The sequence below is a fragment of the Corylus avellana genome, chromosome ca3 (assembly GCF_901000735.1).
Source record: "Corylus avellana chromosome ca3, CavTom2PMs-1.0".
NCBI lineage: Eukaryota > Viridiplantae > Streptophyta > Magnoliopsida > Fagales > Betulaceae > Corylus > Corylus avellana.
The window spans coordinates 13,213,673-13,237,810 of NC_081543.1; the positions used below are offsets into that span (position 1 = coordinate 13,213,673).

Consider the following 24,138-nt stretch of genomic DNA (forward strand, 5'->3'; position numbering starts at 1 on the left):
ACTGTAAAGATTTTGGCTATTCAGAATAAACTAGATGGGTTGAGGCAATATCTCTAGTCGAACGACAGCAGGAGACAACAGTTGCCGCTGCCCGCCGATGGGGCCAATGGGCTAGGTCGATAGTAGGTTGATGGATTGGGCCAACAGGGCTAGTAGTTTGGGCCGATGGTGGGTCAACAAATAATCGAATGCTTATTTGACTTAAACTTCACAATAGAATGTTGAAAATACTACGTTTAAATTATACGCCGGCAATCTTTTTTTTGAAACCTCTAGACCTCGGAGCAATGTCACTATCGTTTTGATCGTTAGGTTACCAATCATAGTTGCGTATCGGATTTCCTTAGACAATGCCAAATATGGGATTTACTTATGGATTTACAGTTAATTGTTTATTATGCTTGTGCAAGTCAATCTAACATCACATGGTATTACAGTTGAAATACTATATATTTACCATCCAAGCATAAATGAATCCTGTTTGGGCACTACATTAAATCTTACTATGAATTTAAAAATACTAATTAATTAATATCTATTGTCCACCGAATACAATGATAATTAATAGTATCTCCCCTTAATAGTCAAACTAACAATTAAATAACTCTGCCCTACATGGATTTTTATGATAAAATTAAAATGAGAGCAATAATAATATAATATGAAAGAGAGAAAGAGAAGATAGCTAAGAGTGATAGAAAATTTAGGATGTTTATAAATATTATTATGCTGATTAACTTAAATAATTAGGTTAGGGATCCATAACATAAAACTAAAATTCATCTTATATCTTTACAAGTTTTAAGAATTTAGGGAAAATAACAGAAAATTGGTCCCTAGTTTTTCAAAAAAAGAAAAAAAAAAAAAATTACTTATTGGGTTTTCGTCACTTTAAAATCACTATATATATAATTTTAATTTTATATAGAGTGATCTAATGGGGTGTCTACTTTATTACAGACTGTAGGTGACTAATATAGTAGAAGCTACAGTCTGTAATAAAGTAGACACCCCATTAATTAGAAAAAAAAAAAGTAGGCACCCCATTAGATCACTCTATATAAAATTACAATTATATATATATATATATATATATATATATATATATATAGTATATTAATTATCAAGGAAGCATCTAAACTTGTTTCTCTCCCAAAACAAAAAACAATGCACACTTCTTTTTCCTCACGTCAAAGTGGAAAAGAAAATTCTAACTTTTGCAACCTCTTCTGGAGAGCATTATGCAGAAGAAATTCTGAAAAGAAAAAAACAATTGTAAACGAGTATTACATAATCCTCTTTTGGAAAAAGAATACGTACATTTGGAGAGTATTTTGCCGAAAATATTCTGAAAAAAAGGACGCTTTTGTTAAAAAAAAAAAAAAAAAATGAGAGAGAGAGGTGAGGGATAGAGGATTGTGTAAAATAAAGGATTTTTATTTTTATTTTTTTAGAATTTCTTCTGCAGAAGAGGTTGGGTGTTCTCGAGAAGAGGAAGAATAATGCTCTCGAGACGTTCCTCTTTTCCCAAAAGAGGTTGTAAAAGCTAAGATATTTTTTTCACCGACTTGAGGAAGAAGGTAAGAAAAAGTGTTGTGCGTTGATTTTTGTTTTGAAAAAAAAAAAAGGAGTTTAGATGCTTTCTTAGTAAGACAAAAAAGTGACAATTTTTTTCTTACCCTTAGATATAATAGACGGCCAGATTTAGAAATTTGAAAAACTCGAGGAAATCCTGATCTCTCCTTTTAGAGCTCCGACGAGTCACAAAATCTACCAAGCCTATTCCGCTATCATTGATCCCTAATCAAATTTTCACTCGGGGAAGAAAAATAGAGCAAAATTTGGTCAAACATGATTTCAACAAAGTTAAACCATGAATTTCCTTTTTGTAATGCTCAATTACATAAATAGTCAAGAGTGTGTGTACTAAGGTTGAAATGCATGCCATGATGTTGGGCTTGTTTGCTAACCCCTCTTTTTTTTTACCCAAAAGGTTAAAACATGAATGAAATAACTTTCCTCACAAAACTACAAAAAGTCAACTATTTTTTATTTTTATGTCACATTAAAACAATTTTTTCAGCTAAAATATAAAAAATCACTCCTAAAATGAGATATCAAACACCACCAATATTGAGCTACTTCATATTTTTTATAAATAACTTAATACATAAAGATTAATACTTCATACCACACAACCCTTTGATCATTCCTTAATCCTTATATATATATATATATATATATATATAAAGCAATCCTGAATTTCAAGTATTAGTGGAATTAGGAATTAGGAAGTGACCCAATTATAGTGGACTTTTGACAGCAGATAAGAAATTTCAACAATTACTTCCATAAACCTACCAATCATTTTCCTTAAATTTACCTTTCACTTTTCACCAACCCTGTAGGACACACATATATATATATTCTGAAATTTGGTGAAAGAAACTTCTTCTAATCCAATCTATAAATTTTGTATGTGTTTCTTAGCTTCGCATGTGAGAAATATATATATAATAAAATGTGACAATTACATGCTTTTTTAATAGATCGAATATACCCCAACCATTTTAATATTGTTAAAAACACGTATTTTTCACATGCTTAAAAATAGTATGACAATTTGATATGGTGAATTGTAAAAACTTCCTCTAACCCAATATAGATATAGGTCTACAAATAAAGCAAGGCACCACTTAGTAATCACATAGCTCAAATCCTTATTCCTTTTTTATAATCATTTCTCTCTCTTCTCTTTTAATATATGGTTTAAGATTAAAAAAAAAAAAAAAAAAAGAAAGTGAAATCATATTTAATGAAAATAGAGAATTGAATAGAAAATATGAAAGAGTTTGTATTGAAAAAGTAGTAAGTAAATGTTATTGAGGTACAGCAGTGCTGCTCTGCTCACGTGAATTGATTTTCAAATGAAATAGTCAAAGGCGCGATCAAACAAAAGTGATTTTTCGAAAAATACTACTAGATCAGAACACTCTAATACCTAAGTCAATAAAATGATTACCATGAAGGGTATAAAGCTACAAAAGAAAAGGGTGAATTACATATGTACGGTCATTTGTATCAACATTAACTAACCTCGAACCGTTCGATCAACTGATCATTTTCAGTTGGTTCCTAGTTGGGTTGGTTGATTTGTTGGATATTTTGCCCTGCCTTTACTTGGAAGAACAAAATACGATGGACCCAATTTAATAATTAAAAAAAAAAAAATGATATTTCTAATATTTTGTGGTAGTAATTGATTGAATGAGCAAAATGTCTTAAAAATCAAACGATTTTTAAACGTTTTAAGAGAATAATTGATTGAGAAATTGACAAATGATCCAAATATTCAATTCTCTCAGAACTTATTTGGATTTTAAAAATGATTCTGGAAATTAACAACGTGTGCAAATCTCTCAGTTTTTCAACATGATATGAAACGAGTTCAATAAATCATAGCATATATAATTAAATAAATTGTTTAGCAAATTAAAATAACATATAATCACGAATAATATCATATTGTTAGGAAACAACTATATTTAATTATATAATTTTCCATAGAAAGTAGTTGACCTTATCTTTTTCGATGGATCGATCGAGAAACCATCAAAAAGATTCTTTTCAATTGAAATATAATTTCAGTAATCCGACGAACTAGCTAGCTAGCTAGGAATATTCGCCACTTGTTATGTATTATTATTATTCGGATGATGAATTGACAATGAGCTCTGTCCTAGAACACCTAAACTTTGATACCAAAGGGCCCAATGCCAACTAATTAATGAAGTGTTTTTTGTTTTTCTAATCTATTAATGAATTATTCAAGACAAGGTGAAAATTGTTTGAAATTATTGACTCAAGCTTTCCAAACATTAATCACAAGTGAATTAAATTATACATACTATGTATTTTGATCGATCATTGATCACCCCCTTGAATGTTAAGTGTTCTTCATCTGCCCAATAATTGATCAATGATTACGAGGGGAATGTTTTGGCATTTATGTGTTCTTTTAAGTCTTTCATAATTGATCATACACGTGTGGTCTATTTGTGATTGTGTTTGAGTGACCTAAAAGTGATTTCAACATTCAAAAAGTCTATTTGAAGAAAGAAGTATTCGTTTGGTAAAAAAAATTAAAAGCGCTTTTAAAGGTTCAAAAAGCCTAAAAATGATAAAAACGTACTTTTGGCAAAAGCTTAAAAGTTCTTTTTGACTTAAAAACTCTATTTCTCAAACGCAATCCTAAACAGGCTCTTGATGCGGTTTGAAAGGCGGTGAAATTCAATAGAGATTTGGATATCTCTAGTATAATGTTGGAGGGGATGCTATGGATCGTTTTAAATGCTTTGTGGATGAAAGGATAATCTTGAAGTCGAGATGGGAAATTAATCGAAGATGCAAAGATATTTCTCCATGGTTTTTGAATGTGAAACTTGTGTCACGTCAAAAGGGAAACAAATATGGCTACTCATAAACTAGCAAAGGTAGCAATTCAGTAACCCTTAGAGCAAGTTTACATGGAAGATTACTCGGGTTTTATTCGAGATATTGTAAATGCTTAAAAAAAAAGTCTCATTATTATGATTTTATGAAAGCCCAAAATTTTGACTAAAAGTTCATTTTTGTTCACGGGTGCAATCAGGATAAATCATTTCATTTTATGGTCTACATTAAGTTTTATAGATCTAATAGTATATATGTAATTACTATATCATTTTAAATTTTAAATAACGTGACACCATGTAAACCGTTAAACAAAAATAAATCTAATTTAAACCGTAAAATAAATAATATTCCCACTTAAAAGTAGGGCTTTTTGCCGTGAGTACATGATGACTCTACATATTGGGTTAATGTTGGTGGTTGTGAGCCACGTGCTTATGTAACATGAATCAATTAACAATGGAAACATTGTCGTGGACTCCTTATTGGAGGCTGAATATTGCTTGGAAAAATGTGTCTAAGTCGAATTTAAATAAGAATAGAAAATCACTTAATTAATATTTCTTTTCAGAATATGACTAAAGAAATAGTTTGGATGATAAGGGAACCAAATTCTGAAATAGCTTTTTTCCTTTGCAGCTTGTAGATCTCCACTAGCTAGGGTGAATTTAACTACATATGGACACCTTTCCTTGACTAGAAGTGGAAGAAGAAATCTTTTGGTTCACCCCATCAAAAAGGGAATGGTATTTTCTTAATATAAGTTTGATGTTTGGATGATATTTTCTCAATTTTTTTAGTCCATCACTTGTGTTTCCCGCTAAAAGGATACGAATCATGCTAGTTTAGGATGAAAAAGAAGAAAAGAATAATGATATTCAGTATAATATTGTTATACGACTGTTATATATGCTGATACTGATGATTTGATGGTGAAAATAAAATGGCATCGAGGGGGCAAACCAAGAGAAGAGAGCATAGGTTATAGATTGACATTTTTCTTGGGCTCATATCATAAATTCACTAAACAAATCCTATGCCCTCTTTGATGGGGATTTAGGCACCTTTGCTTCAAATCGTGGCCACTTCTTTTGTTGCAAAAAAGAACCAATAAATAAGCAAAGAAAATGCCTGAAAATGAGGAAAAGGATTCTTTGGCATCCCACAGAAAAGCCATATTTTTTCTTTCTATATTTAATTTCCAAGTTGGCAACTTGCATCCCAGTCATCCACTGTTTGATTGGCCTGCTTAGCCTAACAAAAAGAGGAAAGTCCTTTTCTCAAGACTTTCTTGTCGTGGGGTTGGTGCTCTTCACGTGGTACAGGCAATCATAAAAGCCTCCTCCAACGTGCGATCATGATTTAAAGTTAGGTCAAAACCAAGTGATATGTTTATTGGCTCAATCACATCCATCTAATCTCTGGATTAAATGGATATATATGTATATATATCGCAGATGGATTTTGACAAGTCGGATGATATTTGCAGCTGCTTTGACGTCCATACAACTTTCCAAGGAAAATAACTATTCAAACAACCTTCTCTGCCCCACTAGGTTTATCCATCACTTCTTTTTTTGTGATCCCATTTATATTGAAAGATTTCAAGATCTTTCTTCTTCCCTTTACAATTTCAATTAATACTTTCAACTTTTATTATGATTGTATGACTATGATTTTAGTTAATTACTAATTTACACACAAAATATCTGAGGATATCCCTATTTCTATGAATGAATGATTTGATGGCTTCATTTGTTGCTTAAATATCTCTTGTTGTTTTCACATTAAATATTTTTGTTGGATAAGGTATATGCTCGTACAATTCCGGCCAGGAAAAAGATTTTGAGAGCTTAAGATTCAAGACAAGATGATAGAGCTCAAACTACAAGTTCCCAGGTCGAGGTGAAGAAATAAAAAGGAAAATAAATCTAAGATCCAATTAAGGGGGGAAAGCTCATATAAACTAACCGTGTCAGCATGATTATAGTTAATTACTTCAAGAACGTTATGGTAATCCAACGTGAAATGATGAAATCTAGCGAAGGCCGTATTCTGTTAATGAACGAAAAATCCAACGTGAAATCTAGCTTAATTAGGTTATAATCCACTAGTAAACGCTCTATATAAGGAAAGGTTATATCACTATTTCAGGTGCATCAATTCACACTAAAATTTCGAAAACCCCTAACTCTTTCCTTTTGGGCGAAACATTATTTCTATTGTTTTTTTATTTTATTTTTTATTTTTTTAAAAAGAAGTGGATGTAAATGTGCCATGTAGGCAAGAATACTTTATACTGTGAGATGGACACTTAAGAATATTGAATAATATTTTTCAAACGAAATCATCAGGTTAGAGTTGAAAGGTTTGACCTATTTAATTAAATGAGTCAAGTTAGAATTTACTTATATAGTTTTATATTCATGTCTTGATACGACTAGAACTCAATACGCGATATTTTATTTTTGAGATGACAATTTTCGACACGACCCAAACTCAATGCACGAACACGTACTTATATATCCTCTTTTAACTTTTAATGGAATTATCGAATACTGAATTTGTTCTTGTACGCTAAAATGATAATGGTGTACATGTCCTTACTGCACAGTGAATTTATTCCTATCTTGCAACTTGATCATCATCACTTGGAAGAAGTTCATGAAAAGCAACTCTTGGTGACAATAATGCATTGATCTCCCACTTCAATTCCACCAATTCTTGGAACTAGTCTAAGAAATGTCTCTGCAGGAGTCGATCAACTCAACAAAAGTGCATGCCTCGCTACTTTTTTTTTCTTGAGATGACATTTGTCCACAACTTGATATGCCACCACAGGGCATGCTATCGTTGAAAATTATCAATCTATGCGTAAAAGGTTCGACAAATAAAATCTCTAACGTTGGTGAGAGAAACAAACTTTGCTGTCACTAAGAACATCAGAATCAATGAAACTTTGACATCTACAGTACTTGTTTAGATGTAGACTGTAGCAAAAGTTCGTGCGTGCATGTTCCCTTCATCCCACCAAATTAAAAGGCTTCGAAAATTGGATCCGGAGAAGGGCTTTACCACCCACAATGGGTAAAGAAAAAGTTGGTAAAGGAAAAAGTTAATCATATATACCTTGGATTGCTTTGTGCATAAGCTCCAATTATATTAAGCTCATAATATGTTAACTCATTGCATTAACACTTAATCATCCTACTTACCCTCCAACAAACATGAATATACTAGTTCGCCTGGATATGGAGATATACTTAAATGTATACTTATACCCTTAATAATAACAATACATTCTCCTAACTTAATGGTGGCTAGGGAGAAACAAAGCCTTTAGAGATGCTAGGAGGTCATGGGTTTAAATTCTGGTACGCTCCAAAAAGGACAATATTATTGTGGGAGTGGCTCCTACCACGCTGCTGTTGTGTATCTCTGATCCCAAATAATGGGGTGGTCCTAAGAGGGGGCCTAGGTTTTAATTTGGGGATGGACCAAGGGCCAAAAAGTTTTTGGGGAGGGACCAATTGGCAAACAAAAAAGCATTAATTTTTCTTTTTTTTACCTTAAATTTTTTTTTTTGCCTAATTTTTTTTTTTTTTTTTTCTCCCAGTCCCACCCTGGGTCCGTCATTGCTAGGGAGGTATATATTGATCTTAAGGGGGGTCGAATGATCATTTCCTTGATATCTCTATGTCATGGCCTTTATGTAGCTTAATTACCCTGAGTTGAGGAGCACATATTTATAAACAGGGTTGAAGACTTTTGACACGACTCACAAATCTAATACAAACTCAAAATAAAATTAAATGAGTCGAATTAAAATTAACCTATATACTATAATACCTACGCCTCAACATACGATATTTTAGGATGGTGATTTTTTAAATGACCTGCGACACAAACACAACATGAACCATATGCCGTGAGTTTCAACTAACACATTTCAGATGTGTGGCTGAAGTCTACCCACATCCAACATTATCGTTGCTGGCTATGCTACCTAACAAATCCAAACTGCCAGGTTCCAATCTGATCTCTCAAACTGATGAGAGCTCAGCAACCTGGCCAATAGGCAGATGTTGACAATATTCATTAACAAAGTCGTCATATTGTCAAATGACAATTCATCTCACCGATCATTATCTAATATCCTAAACCAATGGTGAAAGATCCTCCATCAATGGACAATCGCAAAGTGGGATGATTGTGATCCAATGGTCCAGATGGGTAGTGATGTTAGGGTAATAAGAAATGGGACCCATTATGCAGAAATAGTAGAGAATTATTTAGGAAAACTTAAATAACTAAAAATTAGTTTTGTTTATTACAGAGCACTATAATAATTGAAGAACCTCAATCTTTTTGCAAGTAAAAAAAAAAAAAAAAACTTTTTGGCCTCAAGCTGAAAATGGAAATGCGACCTGGAAAAACTATTTGCCAGAAATGGGGTCCGTTGTATCCTTGAGCTTTCCTAGAAATTCCACTGCCGATTTACTTTACCCGAGAGAAAAGAAAGATTCTCTCTACCTATAAAATACACTGTTTCACCTGACCCCATTGGTGTTGGTCCAATCACCATATAGATTTACCCGTTTCGGTAACTTACCGGTTAATCTAATATTCATTTAAATAGTAAAAAAAATCTTACAAAATTATAATTTTGAATAATTATTGTGAATTCTAACATGCATTTATCTCTCTACTGGGTGTTATTTAAGAGCTAGCAAGAACGAAGCCATAGGAGGACCAATTTATTTTTACCCAAAGTAGGTTCAAAATTCACTTGCCCCCACTTTATTTTTTTGCTCTTCCCTTTGCCCGACATGGCATTCAATTACTCCATTGAAATTAGAATACACAATATAATATAATACTTTATTGCAATAAAGTCTACCAGTAGCTTCTTGTTAATGTCATTCTTTTTACTCCATAGATACCTCATTTTAATACAATATCTAAATGGAATAAAGTTTGATGGAGTGGTTTGTACTTAATTTCTAGTTTTTTTTTTTTTTTTCCCCAAGCAAGTATATACAAACTTCAAGATGATTTGTTAACAAGCATATACCAAAAAACTAAGAACCACCCAAGCATGATTGGGATCCTAGCCTATTATTATTAGGCCATCTAAATTTCTATAAAATTCGAGCGAAAACGAGAGGTGTCGGAAATTTGAATAATAATTATGAGAGAATTCATATGAGATTTAACTAACTGGGGGGATTACTGGCTCGCTGACTTTATATTGCATTAAATTTTGAGGGAAAAACACTTTATTCTTTTGGTTAAGTTTAGTTTCTTTCTCTCAAAATTCACGGTAGGAGATGAGAGTAGCTTTCAATAACAAAAACGCGTGTGAAGGCTTTAAATTATAGGGAAACAGTTGAAGGAAATTTAAAGGCATAAGTCACCCAAATTTTAAAAGTAAATTATATTCACAAAATACAAAATGACATCAATATCCTCACCTCAACATTTTCTGTACACATGCATTGGACCGAAACCCCGTTGTCTTTGGACATCTCCCAAATTAACGTATCATAGTTATCAAAACAACCTCCTGGGAATCACGTGGGGGCACCGCGGCCAAGCCATGTTCGAAGGAAAGGATATTCCCGTAATTTCGCAGCTCGTGTTAAAAACCAAAATAAAAGAAGAAGAAGAAAAAAAAAACATGCTCACAGAACTCAATTCAGAGAAACACATATTAAAGAAGAAAATGGAGGTTTTCCATTTCTATCCTTTACTCTTTTTTTTTTTAGCCGTGAGATTTTTCTTCAATCACCTCTTGACTTAGCGTCACCGTCACGGGCAATCCCTTCGGCGACTGACGCCAGCTTCTGGAGATTCAACTTCACAACGGTGTCCGCGAACAGACGCGTGTCCTCCTCGGTGTTCCCATCGGGAACGTCCACCACGTAGGACTCCAAAACAACGGTCCAGATCTTCCCGTCGCGCTCCACCTCGTGCACCGTGGTGACCGATCGGTAATTCCTCAACCGGTGCTCCCCGCCGGTAATACTAAACCCCGTGACGTGTCGTTCGTCGTCCAGTATATCCAGTCTCTCCGTACTCGTGGCAGCCGGTAGCCCCGAGATAACATTCACGTCCCTGGTGCACCCGACGGTCATCCTAAAGTTGTCGCCGACCTCGCAGCTCTTGATGAAGTGCTTGTAGGTCTGGGGCTTGTCGAACCGGCGTGCGATGGACCAAACGGTGCGTAGGGGCGCGTTGATGTGCTGCGCGAGTAGGGAAGAGCATTGGCCGGGGCCGACTCCGTAGGTGTGGAACTCGGTCACGAACTGCCTCAACTCGTCGAATTCGTCCTGGGTCAACCCGGGTGGGACAGCCATGTGGTGGGCCACGCTGCCGTGCGATTCCTCTGTATCTTGTTCCGCCATTGATCTCTCGCCTTTCTTCATCGCTGCGTCAGATTGAGAGAGAGAGAGAGAGAGAGAGCGAGAGAGAGTTACTTTGGTTTTATAAGGGTTTTGGGGATTTTGGGGAATGGAAGGGGTACAAAGGGAAATACCCTAGTCTTTTAATAATTATTATGTGGGTAAATCTGGAATAAAATATTAGTTTTTTTGTTGGCTGGGGCAGGTGTCGAGCTCTTCTGATGGACAGGTGGGTGCTGGCTCACAGGCTTGCGTGTTGATTGCTTGACAGATCAACCCGCTCAGATGCCAGCCGAGCCGAGTCCAGGAGTCCAGGTAATTTCTTAAGGATATAAATTCATACGAATTGGGTTGACCCAATTTCTAAAATGCTATATATATATATATATATATATATATATATATTTCATGAGCTGTTGAGAAACACTCAAAATTTTATTCTGAGCGATAAATTTTTTTAACTTGATTTCTTAAATTGACATTTAAACGTGTGAAAATGCATATAATTAAGCAAGGATGAAACCATGCATGTTGAAGATGAGGAAGAGAACGTGATACCTCAAAAATTTTAAAAATACTTTTATATTATATGTTTTTAATGAGATAGACCTTCTAAAATTAATTTTCTACCCAAAATTATTATTTTTCCCCACCTAATTAAAACTATATATAGTTCTACCCCCTCTTATGAGAATCATATGCTTTAAGAATAGAGATGACATAGTACTCTATTAATTTTATTAAGAATCACATATTTTAAAAACAGAGAGTAATATTAACTAGAAATTATGTTCATTTTTATCACACAATGTTAAAATGGTAGTTCCAACGTCCAACCTTTTGATTTTAAAATAATTATAAAATAAAAAACGTGATTTCTAATATTACTCTAAAGATAAATATGATCTATTTAAGTAATGTTATGTACCACACTTTTTAGTGACGACAATAACATATAGTAAAATGAGATAAAAAAAAGTGAGGTGTGTAGCATTTATCTGACAAAAGTAGAAGAATTTCCTTCATGCAACGTAACCTACGGGAAAGATTTGTTGTGTTTTTATTGATTAAAAAAAAAAAAAAAAGATTATTGATCAATCCATTGAACTTACTGTTAGGGCATCTTAACTTAAAGTCAAACCCAAGCACTCCCCTAGAAAGTGAAAAAACAGCATTCCAACTTGCACACCAGACCACCTTTGGAACACTAGGTTTTGTCGTAGATAAGGTACGGATTGTTCTTTGTTGGGTCTGCAGGACATAATACACTGATTCTACATCAATTATTTCTTCTTCTTCTTTTTTCACTTCATTCCCTGAAGTGATATAACTTCCGGCCGGCTACTTGGCCGGAAAACCATGCTAACAAGTTAAGACACGTACAGATCCACCTCCGGGGGATCGATCATGTAGCTTCTATATATTGCCTTGAAACTTCAACAAAAAGTTAATTAGAAATCAAATATTGCGTGTTGCGACATGCCAAGCATATACCAACAAAGCTGAAAAGAAGGTTAAAAGCTGTTCTTCCGAGAGTCAAAGCTTGGATTAGGGTTAACCTGAGAGGACTCATGTGCATTAATTAATTATTTGGTATGGAAGTTAGAGCTCCAGGTCAAACTGTTAAAGGCCAGGGTGTTGCAAGCTTAATTAGAAGAACCTTCATGATTGTAGAGGATATGAGAAAAGTGATCATGGAGGACAATTAAGTTTGGTTCCTACGGTGACCTAACTATTATATATGCCCCTAAAAGTTTTCTCCCTAGTTTACTCTTTCTTTTGGCTCCTTTTTGGATTCGAAAATAGAGAAGCTGCAATTAATATTGTAGACAATGATTAAAGATGGATATTGCTTGTAATTCTTCAGGGTTTTTATGGATGCAAATCAAGAGGACTAAACCCTATTTTTATCGATTTAGCTCTATAAGGCAATCTCGAGTAATATTATTCTTCATACTTTTTTTTATCATACTCATTTCACGCCGATAGAGATAGTGTATGTTAATTAGTAATTTTTCATATCAGCCACTTAAAACACGCACACTCAACTAGTATGAAATAAATGTGATAAAAGGGTTTAAAGAATAGCATTACTCGAGCAAATCCATGTGAGAGCGTGCCCAAACAACTCGAGCAGATAGCAAATGCCTTTTTTTTTTTTTGCTCGAGTTGTTTGGACACTTGTCTAAGAAGGCAGGGCTTAAACAACCTCTCACATAGATTGTCCTATTGCACGGGTTTGGTCCATTTTTATCGTAGCCTAATCATTTAAAGCAAATGCCTTTTTTTTTTCACCTGACCAAATTAAAGTAAATGTGATATTCAAAAGAGGATTAATTAAGGCCAGAAAAGGGGGCCGAGATATGAGAATGCTTCAAATACAATTGTCAAAGACGTACGGGTCATTTCGTAAGATTGTGTACAACTCAAACGCATACTTAATTAACGAGACAATATTCCCTTTATCTCAAATAATATATACAATATAAATATACAACTTGCAAATAAAAATCATGATTTAATTTTGCGAGGTATTAAATTGATGTTAATAATTAATCTTTGTGGAGTTGAAAATGACCATAATCTACTAGGAATCAATGAAAATGATATTAATTAGTTGAATGATTAATGTTGCGAATGAGATTGACCAACTCCTCATAATAATTATGTATAATCTCTTTGGATCGTACGTCTAGAAGTATACTATGTGGTGGGATATTTCATGCACATTGATGAGTAGGCAGCCCATTCTATGACAATTATTAATTATTATTATTATTCTTATAATATATGGTTTTCTAGCTTACACTATAATTTTATACATAGTTAATTACTTTTAGTAAAGTGTTTATCATAATTAATAATAGCCAAGTTGTGTGGCGCCACAACTTGCCTAATTGGGTGGACTTTATTTTCTTTGTTGTTTCTCTTTATTTTCTTTCTTATGAGTATGGAGATTGATGAGGTAACGACCACAATCGATCAGATCGATATTAACTGTAGCTGTGAAAGCCAAGTTTAACATGTCATGGATGATGCATCCATGCACCAACTGATTTTTTTTCTTTTTTATTTATGAATTCTAAATTACTTCTAGTTTTGTTGCGTGCTTGCTAACTTTTTGTGATAGAATTAATTCTAGATCTCCTGAACTTTTAGGATATTTTATCATGTAGAGTCGTTCAAATATCTATTCGTTGTTTTGAATTAAATGTTGAAGAACTATTAGTGGTGGTGGTTCAATAGTTTCAAATTAAAAATCTCTAAAATGGTTGGGTGTGTATTGAGGTGGTGAGAGTTTGACTCCTGAAATGAGAATCCTCAATCCTATAAGTATTAGCTGCATTGGATCTTACTAATGTCTTGTTGGGGTTGGGTTAACATTATGACTTTTTTTTTTTTTTTTGACATGTCCGCACAAGAGGGGGGAGGGGGGATTCGAACTAGTGACCTCCACTTCATTAGGCGTGGTCCTAGCCGATTGAGCTACCTCTTGGGGACGGGTTAACATTATGACTTAGTTGGATTTAAGGGAGCATTTACAGTTCTCACTGTCTAGGCCCCTTATATGCGGCTTCTAGTAAGTAGGTTTAATATCCTATTGTCTAAGCCCATTTTTTGTGGCTCCCAATGGGCAGGTTCACTATAGTCGCGTGGTTCGCGCCTAGTTAGAATAAGTACAGTTGATCTCTCCGGTGTGCCTCTTTAATTATAATTATTTTTTTAGAGATTTTGTGAATTAACATTTATTACTCCATTCTTTACGCTCTTTTAATGGTAACTAATTAATGAGGTAACTAATTCAAACTTAATCGAAGGAATTTGTTCCGATTCAATATATTAAACTGAAATGTATCTAAAATACATTAATTGATCAGGATTATTAGTGAAGAGTATCTTAAAAAATCCAAAATAATAACATTGTTATTATATAAATTTCTGAAAATGATTATTTCTGTTAAGAATATTATGTTAGGGTTATTTACTTGTTATTTACTTTCTTAGGTATTATTAGTCTACTAGGTCTACTTTTCTTTAATCTATTAGGTTATTTGCCTCTTTATAAATAGATGCATCTGTATTCATTATCATAATTAGACTTAATACAATGTAGTCCATTGTGTGTTTCCGCTCTTGCTATTATTCTTCCGCTTCTATATCTCTCCATTATTTTATCATAGTATCTAGAAGCATTCTAACATGGTATCAGAGCCACTTTTCTATAGCATTCAATAAACGTCTTTTATAGTGTTTTTCATTTGTCGAATTTTAGTTTTATCACCCCACATCAAGCGCCACCAAAATTTCTGTTGCCCATAGTCTCAAAATCGTGCCAGCCTATAGATCCGGACTTGCCATCGGCCTTCTGACGCGCCGCCATGCGCCTTCGCCAGTTTCTCTCTGCGCCACCGCTGCCCTTGCAAGAGCTACATGCTTCTGCCGCCGACAACAGTTCAAATGCCGCCAAGAATAGATCCAAAGAGATCTAAAGCGTCCAGGCTTCTGTGGTGGTGCTCACACGTGCCACCAAAAGGTTTTGCCCGTCAATAAATGCGCGTCCCAAGAGCAATCCACGCGTAGGCAAGACTCGCCTAAGAATCTATCCATTCTATTATGCACCACCACACAGCGCCAATCACCTCGGTAATAGTGCCAATCGATAGATTAGGGCCAGACGAGTCTAGAGCCATCAAGCACAGCCTCATCGAACAATTCACACGCCCCCACGCGCTGCTCGAAGTTGCTGCCATTTTTCCACGCGCCACCACATCAGCCCGATCAGGAAGATTTTTGGTCCACCTTATAGATCCGGCGACAACGGTCAGATCTCCGCCAAGCACACCGCCATCAGACCCTGCACGAGCCCCCACGCGCCGATAGAAGCTCCTGTGCATGAGGATTCACGCGCCGTACGCGCCAAACTCCTTCCTGGCGCGTGAGATGCACGCACCTCACACTGCTGCAGCACCTAGCGTGTGCACCACATGTACCAGCGCATCTCTTCTTCTTCTACCAGCCATGTGTGAACCTCTGAGCACACCACATCAGCCATATCGCCACGTCAACTATAGGCCATGTCATCCAGGCCACATCAGCGCCTCTACCACATCATCAGAATGGCCACGTTAGCACATTGGCCATGTCAGCGACTCTTCCACGTCAGCACCTTCCATGAGTTGACTTTTATGCATTGACTTTTGACTTTGACTTTTTACAGTGTTGGTAGTTGACTGTTGACCATTCAAAAAATTGACCAGGTGTTTCCCACTCAATTTTTCGTCTTCATTCAAATTTGTGGTCTATTTTTGCTTTTGACATCTCTATATGGCAGAAAACAAGATTTTCCTCCAAATTTAGGTGTTTATTTTATGCGATTCAAGTCAGTTTATGCATTGTTTAATTCGGTTTCATAGCCTTTTTCTTTGGGTTGACTTTGACCAGGTGTTTCCCACTCAATTTTTCGTCTTAATTTCAAATTTGTGGTCTATTTTTGCTTTTGGCATCTCTATATGGTAGAAAACAAGATTCTTCTCCAAATTTAGGCGTTTGTTTTATGCGGTTCAAGTTGGTTCATGCATTATTTAATTCAATTTCATAGCCTTTTTCTTTGGCGCAGTTCAATCCGGTTCATTTTTCTTGCGGTAGGCACTCTCAGGTCAGACCAATCTTTCCTCAGGTCCAAGGGTTTTCGGGCCAAAGAAGCCCTTTTCAACCAGCCCACTTATACCTTGTCAAATGCCGCCATCATCGGTCACTACAGCCTTTTCTAGGCCATTGATCCATTACTAGTGAGAATGTTTTGGGTTAGATCTTTCAACGGTCCAAGGGTTTCAGGCATGATTAGCCTCTTCAACCGGCCATTTTTTCTCCCTACTTAGCTCAGTCGACCAGGCGAAACGGTCTGCTAGTTAGAATTTTTTTTTTTGTCAGACTTTAGCTCAGTTGACCAGGCGAGACGGTTCAAGGGTTTCAGGCATGATTAGCCTCTTCAACCGGCCCTCCTTATCTCAGCCAACCAGGCGAGACGATCTACTAGTTAGAATTTTTTGGGTCAGACTTTAACTGAACCAACCAATCGAGACGGTGCAAGGGTTATTGGTCAAACAAGCCCCTTTTAAACGACCTTGCTTTCTCTCCGCTCGACCAGACGAGGCCAGCTTCTTCATTACTAGTATATGGTTTTCAAGTCAAATTACAACCAAGTGAACCAAGCTCTTGCTTAAATGCATTGCTCAATTTAGGCAGAGTCCACCGGTCTCTAACAACTTTTATAGAGTTACTTCGGCAACTCTTTTGGCACAAGCAATTTTTTTTTTTTTTTTGGCGAATTCATTTTTTTTTCCCTTTTCTTGTACCCAAAATCAAGTTTATATATTGAGTTTGAGGGGGATGTTAAGAATATTATGTTAAGGTTATTTACTTTCTTAGGTATTTTTAGTCTACTAGGTTTACATTTCCTTAGTCTACTACTAGGTTTACCTTTCCTTAGTTTATTAGGTTACTTGTCTCTCTATAAATAAAGGTCTCTGTATTTATTATCATAATTAAACTTAATACAATATAGTCCATTGTGTGCTTCCGCTCTCGCTATTATTCCTCCGCTTTTATATCTCTCCATTATTCTATCATAGAATCTAGAAGCATTCTAACAGTTTCACTTGCATCATCCCTTACGGCAATAAACTCCCAAATGCATCATCCTTACGGCAATAAACTCCCAAATTTTTCAAATGGTTAGCTTTCAAAATATGCATTTGTTTTATATATATATATATATATATATATAAATGGGGCTATTCAGTTTTTTATGAGACAATCGTACACACGTAATTATTTTTCATTTTTTTATTTTCGAAAAAAATTGGAAATTTGTCCTATATGCAATTCTCCTAGGAAAGAGATTTTCTTTTGCAAATTCTTCTTCTATTCTCTCAATTAAAAAATGTAAATTTTTTTTTTTTAAACTATATATCTAAACTTGGACGTCCACATCATTCTCTTCTCTAAAAGTAGGCATCCACATCATTCCACGACTAATCCAGCTAAGCAAATCATGTTATCCTTTTATCTATTTACCCGAATATCTTCTTAATGCTATTTAGTAGACTGTATTTTATGGATGTTTTGTATAGCGGTCTACTAAATAACATTAATAAATCTATAATATTTCAAAAAAATAAAAAAAATAAACCTATAATATTTTTCCAAATTTTGTTCATATTTTAAATTCATTGTTGACCCTATATGCCAAATGATTCCCATCACATTTTGAAAAATTGGTGAGATATTTCACATATTCTCCACAAAAAAACAAAGGAATTACACTTTTTACATGGCCGTGAAGCATCCAACAAGCCCTGCTAGGCTGCTAGCCACCATGGCCATCACCTCTTGTTCCCTCCTATAATTTTTAATTCTTTTCTTTTGGTCGTTGTGTTTCTTGTCCACACCTTTTCCTTGACTATGTTAACAAAAGTAGCAAGGAGGGATTTTGTATTGGTGCAATTTGTGTAGTCCATGTCCCATTATGAAGCTGTGATGTTGAAGTTTTCTTAGTACTCAACTTGTGGGATTATTGTATTGGTGCAACTTGTTTAGCCTATGTCCCATTGTTAACTTATGATGTTGAAGTTTTTTTAATCCTTGATTTGTGGGTTTGATTCCCACCAATAATTTATGTTTTAAACAAATGTTTCTACTCTAGGTCGTCATTATACTTAATAATGGTCTTAGCTTGAGCCATTTGAGTCACACCACCATTATTTTAGCCACTTGCTTTAATTTATATTTCTCGTCTCTTATTGTATATTACTTAATTATAAGTCAGTGGCGGAGCGAGTAGATGTTCAAAGGGGTTAAACCCCGCGCCCATTTTGTGTTTGAGCGCTTCATAGATCACGATATACACGTTGCTAATTTTGCGCCTACATTGTATCTGATTAGTTGGACCACGATAGATCTATGTTGAAATTTTCAAAAATTTGATTATATTACATTGAGTAATACTAGAAGTTATTCTTGTGTTCATTTTGTATTACTCTAAAAGTGAAGTAACTTTTAAAATCATAATTTGATCAAAATTTTACAGTGATCAATTACAAGTCCAATGATAATTTTAAAAGTTCATATCATTTTTTGAATGACAAAAAAAAAAAAAATTATAGCATTACTCTAAAGGTAGGGGTTGGATTAATTAAAAGTAGGTACATGTTTCTGTACAAGGAAGTTGACAAAGAGAAAGAATATAGGGATGTAGCGAGTTAGTGGGCATGAGCTCATGGGGCGTGTGAAGGAGAAAGGAAGAGAAAGAGAAAAATTAAATCTCAACCGTTAGTTTGTTTACATGAGATCCCTTATAAATCTGTTTTTTATAACACCTAAGCCGAATCTCAAGTAGGGCCATGGCCTAGGCTAGTCCTCTCCATTGCACTTAGGAGGGCTGCTAGCCTGCTAGCCTAATTAACACTTTATCCAAACTCGCAATTTACTTGACATCTATCATGTTCGTTACTAACCAATTAAATATAATTATTAGTTAATGTTACAAATTTCATGTGAACTGCTCCACGCAATACTTATCGCCTTAGCTATAAAGGCAATAGTGTCAAGCTTTTTTTCTAATAAAAGCAATAGCGTCAAGCATTTTTCTACTACTTTTTAACAACCCTATCCCCAAAAGACAATGAAAAGAAATGAAAGTAAGTTTATCACGCATGAGTCAAGGAAGCAATTTATAGAGTACCCTAGAAGCTCACAAGGCACATAATGTGGGCGGCGCCAGGTAGGTTTAGGACCCCTACTGAAATTTCGATAGTGAGTTTTTGTCCTAATTTCAAAAATTTGTTGGCCCCTCTATATTTGCAGCCATATAAGAGACACTTGTATCGTATTCTGCATGTCTCCTTACAAATGATTACCCTACTTTCTTACCTTTTCTGCTCTACTCATAATGTGGGGGGTCCTTTAGAGTAGGCTAGGTGTTGAGACAAAATTACAATTTATTTATTTTTTTCTCTATATAAAAAGTACAAATTAAGTACAATCTAAATACAAAGGTTTTTCATATATGCCTGATTCATGACAACCACAGATTAGATTTCTTTCTTTGTTTGAGAAATGTAAAAGATAGGAAACTATTATTATTTATTGCTTATTTGAAAGAAAATAAAGAGTATATAATGGAATTTTAGTAGCCAAAGATTTCATTACATTAACAAAGATAAGTAAAAGAAAGAGAGAGAGAGAGATTATCAGCAACCTAATATTTTTAAGCGTGGCCAATTTGGAGAAATTCCCTTCTTCTGGCTTTTGCATGTTTTCTCCTCCTTGTTGGACTTGCCATTCCCAAGGAGCTGCCTAGGAGCACTAGCAATCTTCAATTCTTTTGCCACTTTATGCCTATGGGGTTTTACCTCCTGCATTTGAGCATTCACAACGACTTATGTATTGTAGAGTTGTATGTAAATCAATGGCTAATCAAAAACTTAAAAAACATGTTCATTCGATTATCTAAACTAAATGGGTTTTGCATTTGAGCTAAGTGCTTTCCCAATCTCCAAATGTGGAGAAGCATTGTGCATCAATGCACAAATATTTGATGCTTTTCTCTCTCCCGCTCTCTCTTTCTTAATTATTTCTATATCCATCTCTTCCGCGCGCCTTCTCTTTCTTTGTTGTTTTATCTTGAATAAGAAAAGAATACGCAGGTGGCATAGATAAATAATAGATAAACGGAAGGAAATTGTATTTGAAAAGTCATTAACTAAAATAGAAAATAGCTATTTTAGATATAAAAATAAATAAATTAGAGAATCCAACTTGTTCTAGATTTTTTTAAAGATAATTTCATTAAAACTCTTAAATTTTTATCATTATTTTTAATTAATTTTAATTAATTAAATAGTTTTAAGTGACATCGTGGACTACCATAAATGCATGCATGCACATAATATATATTAGTCGTTCTGAATGGAAATTAGACCTGAATTTCATGGCTATGGACACCAACGTGGGACATAAGTTTGTCTCCATGAATGGCATTAATGTTGAAAGCTGGGAATGAGGAAGATGGTTCCCCCTTGAATCCATGGCTTGAAGAACTGTCCCCAGGTGTTTGTGTCGAAGCACGTGATGAAGAGGATGATGTATATGTGCTGCTAGATTGCATGCCTAGGCATACCTGAAGAATTAATGAACAACATATTGATTAACATAAAACTAGGCCTCTAGCCTCTAAATATTGCTTCAATGGAAAATGAAATTCAGCAGGAAACTTTAATTGTGCTCCAATAATGTTAAAACACACTACAAAAAAACAGGCATTTTCTGACGTGGCTACAGTATCATATTTTTTGCCACGTCAGCAATTTTCTGACATTTAAAATTTAAAACGTCAGAAATTTTTTTTCTGACGTGTGAATAGTAGCACGTTAGAATTTTCTAAATGTAAAATCATTATTGTGGTCTACAAACAATTATTGTGGTCTACAAACAAGAACTAATGATCATTAATGGTTTCTAAATGTAAAATCATTCAACTTAGTCTATTAATTAAAGCTATCATTAAAGCATGCGATTTCACATATATTTTAAAAAATGCGTGTGACTCTATTAATTCTATTAAAAATGCATGTGAGAATTAATCACATACTTCAAGAACATGCATGTTAGTTTAATAGGTTGAGTTAGGGAAATTTTTTCCAACACAATTTCAGCTCTGTTTGTTTCAACATTTTTTGTTGGAAAATGTTTTAGTTGATACATTCAGCGTTTGGTTCAGATAGAAAACCAGCGACGACGACAACAGCCGGAGGCAACAAAAAATGAATTGCGAGAAAGAATGTGTGGAGAAGGAGGTCAGGTACTATAGGTCGAGAAGAAGAAGCTTAAACCTGAAAAAAATAGTTTACGGAAATTAAAAAATAGGGAAAAATGTAAAATTAGTCATTGTGGTTTACCTGATTTACAATTAGCTCCATGTGGTATCAAAATGCATTCAAAAGTTCTTGAGGTATAGTAAAAAAATAATTTAGTTCTTACAATCAAATTTCGTCGACTAATTTAACATATTCCATTAGTATGACAAGTATCACAATTTTATTGGATCTAACGTTTCACATTATCAAAATCTGTTAAGTCCGTGAATGGAATTTGAATATATGGACTAAATTATTTTTTTGGTATACCTCCGGGACCTTTGAGTTCATTTTGATACCCCAAAGAATTAATTGCAAATCAGGTAAACCACATGGATTGATTTTGCATTTTTCCCTAAAAAATAAATAAAGTGGAATCATTTTACACAACTTAAAAAATGTTTTTTTTGGTCGACCGAAAGAAAAAGTTTTATAGGTCTTAGAGAAAACTTTATCCATCAATGAAAGGTGAGACAACTACCTTTGTTCCAAAGAATAGAAATGGGATCCTTTCCTTGCGTTTTTGTGTGAAACTAAAATTAGTATCTATGCTTTTAATCAATGGCTGCGAGTCTTCAGGAGGCCTCAGTATACTTGTTATATATAGTAACAGCCACTGGTTAATTAATAACATTAATTAACACGAATATAAAAAGGTTTGGGTACCTTTCTGGATCATCGTAGGTTGTATATATGACAAGACAACTTAGTTTATATGCTGTATATATATATATATATATATATATATATATATGTTGAGTGAAATTGGTGTATGAAAGCAAATTCATTATTCTTATACCAAATAATTCGACAAAAAGATACCTGAAAAAGCCTGTGTTCAAGAGATGCCACCCGATCCAAGAGTGAGCCTTTAAAGTCAGCCTCCTTTGCTGCCAAATCCATTGGCACACATTGCCTCTCCAGTCCTTGGCCCAAGCTATTGCAGCTTTGTTTTCTTTCTAAATATTTCATCTTAATTTGTTTGTGTCACACACCCAGAAAACCATAATTAGTTATGTGAAAAATTATATTATATATATAAAAAATAAAAAATAAAAATTTTAAAAAAAAATCAAGAAAAATAAGGGAAAAGAAAGCCAAAAACTCACAAGAAAATCCAGATGATCCAACCTTGAAACAAGAGGCATGGAGGAGTAAGGCTGGCTTCCACCTTCCATTTGATCTTCTTCTTCTTTTGAGCAATTGATTAGAAGTAGTGTTCACTCTTAAAACAGTTGCAGTACATCGCACAAGTCATCCGCAGGTTGTTACGTCACGTGGCACCGGATCAAGAAAAAGTGGAAATCTTCTTCTTCTTCTTTATTTTACTTTTACTTTTTTGCGGTTGGCAGAGAGGGGGGTACATAATGATCCACGATGGTCCAGTACTAATAAGGCCCAAAGAGTCCAACCTGAGAGAAATTTCACTAACAAATCAACTTCTTTTTTGGGTGTATAATAATAATTTGGCTTTAATTTTAGGTCCTATAGTGTGGTCAAAGTCAAGTCCTCAATTTCCCGTATGAATTGTGGAATTGGATCCGTTGAGATTAAGACACGCGTGTCCCTTTATCTTCTGATATGAGCGATATGTCTCAATCCCAACAAGTTAAGTTCCAATTAAATACACTTAGCTCATTCATTAACAAAATATTTGTTTGAACATTTTTTTTTTTTTTTTTTAGAAAAACATAACATTTCATTCAATAATACCATAAGCATAAAGCTCTTACATTACAGAGTAAAGTTCTAAAGCAACCATAGCATAAAGCTACAAGATTACCAAGTTTAGTACAAGATTCAAGACCAATCCACTAACCCATGACTAAAATCAGATTTAATACTAGATCTGTGACTGACAAACTTAACCAAATGCATGGATAGCAATTATTCGTCGACCCTGAGAGCGGAAAGACTCTTATGCCGAAACTCTTCCTCATCGACCCGAAGGCCAGGATAATGATCACATCCACAACCCAAAGGTCTGGACCAAAACTAATTAACCCGAATGCGACATAGATCGAGTGAGAGAGGAACGAGCCTTATTACAAGCCGAACAAAACAGGAAAATTAAACAATACAGGGAAAAAAAAACATGCCAAAACACAAATACATCTTAAAGAAGCAACAAAACAGGGAAATAAAACAAGAAAAGAAACAGCACACTTCGATCAGGCACACGCCGGGAATCGAAAACCGGAGGGGCGTTGGAAGCTCATTGTGGCGAGGACGAGTCGAAAGGCCCAGCAGTGGACGGTGGGCAGCGAACAGGTGTGGAGAAGACCGGCAAAGCAGGACCTGAAAACAACCCAAAAAAAAAAAGGGAAGAAACAACAATGAACCACCAAAACAGAGAAAATGAGCAC

General features: G+C 34.8%; 2 protein-coding genes across 2 annotated transcripts; both read right to left on the reverse strand.

Moving 5' to 3' along the window:
* Positions 1–9,874: 9,874 nt before the first annotated feature.
* Positions 9,875–10,935, reverse strand: LOC132175616 (abscisic acid receptor PYR1-like). The gene has a single exon (XM_059587615.1). It carries the CDS (start codon positions 10,878–10,880, stop codon positions 10,236–10,238), a length of 645 nt encoding a protein of 214 aa, XP_059443598.1. The 5' UTR covers positions 10,881–10,935; the 3' UTR covers positions 9,875–10,235.
* Positions 10,936–20,107: 9,172 nt separating this feature from the next.
* LOC132174133 (uncharacterized) lies at positions 20,108–22,696 on the reverse strand. The gene is made up of 3 exons (XM_059585830.1): positions 22,595–22,696; positions 20,839–21,036; positions 20,108–20,272 (listed from the first exon to the last, which is right to left on the reverse strand). The coding sequence occupies exons 1-3, from the start codon at positions 22,673–22,675 to the stop codon at positions 20,108–20,110; spliced, it is 444 nt and encodes a 147-aa protein (XP_059441813.1). The 5' UTR covers positions 22,676–22,696.
* Between the last annotated feature and the right edge of the window lie 1,442 nt (positions 22,697–24,138).

What these genes read in the sequence shown, in the direction of transcription:
- LOC132174133 (XM_059585830.1), bottom strand. Translation starts at nt 22,675, where the DNA reads ATGGATTTGGCAGCAAAGGAGGCTGACTTTAAAGGCTCACTCTTGGAT. An exon ending in TTGAACACAGGCTTTTTCAG is followed by an intron (nt 21,037 to 22,594) that starts GTATCTTTTTGT and finishes TTAATTCTTCAG; the next exon opens with GTATGCCTAGGCATGCAATC. An exon ending in TCCATAGCCATGAAATTCAG is followed by an intron (nt 20,273 to 20,838) that starts GTCTAATTTCCA and finishes GCTCAAATGCAG; the next exon opens with GAGGTAAAACCCCATAGGCA.
- LOC132175616 (XM_059587615.1), bottom strand. Translation starts at nt 10,880, where the DNA reads ATGAAGAAAGGCGAGAGATCAATGGCGGAACAAGATACAGAGGAATCG.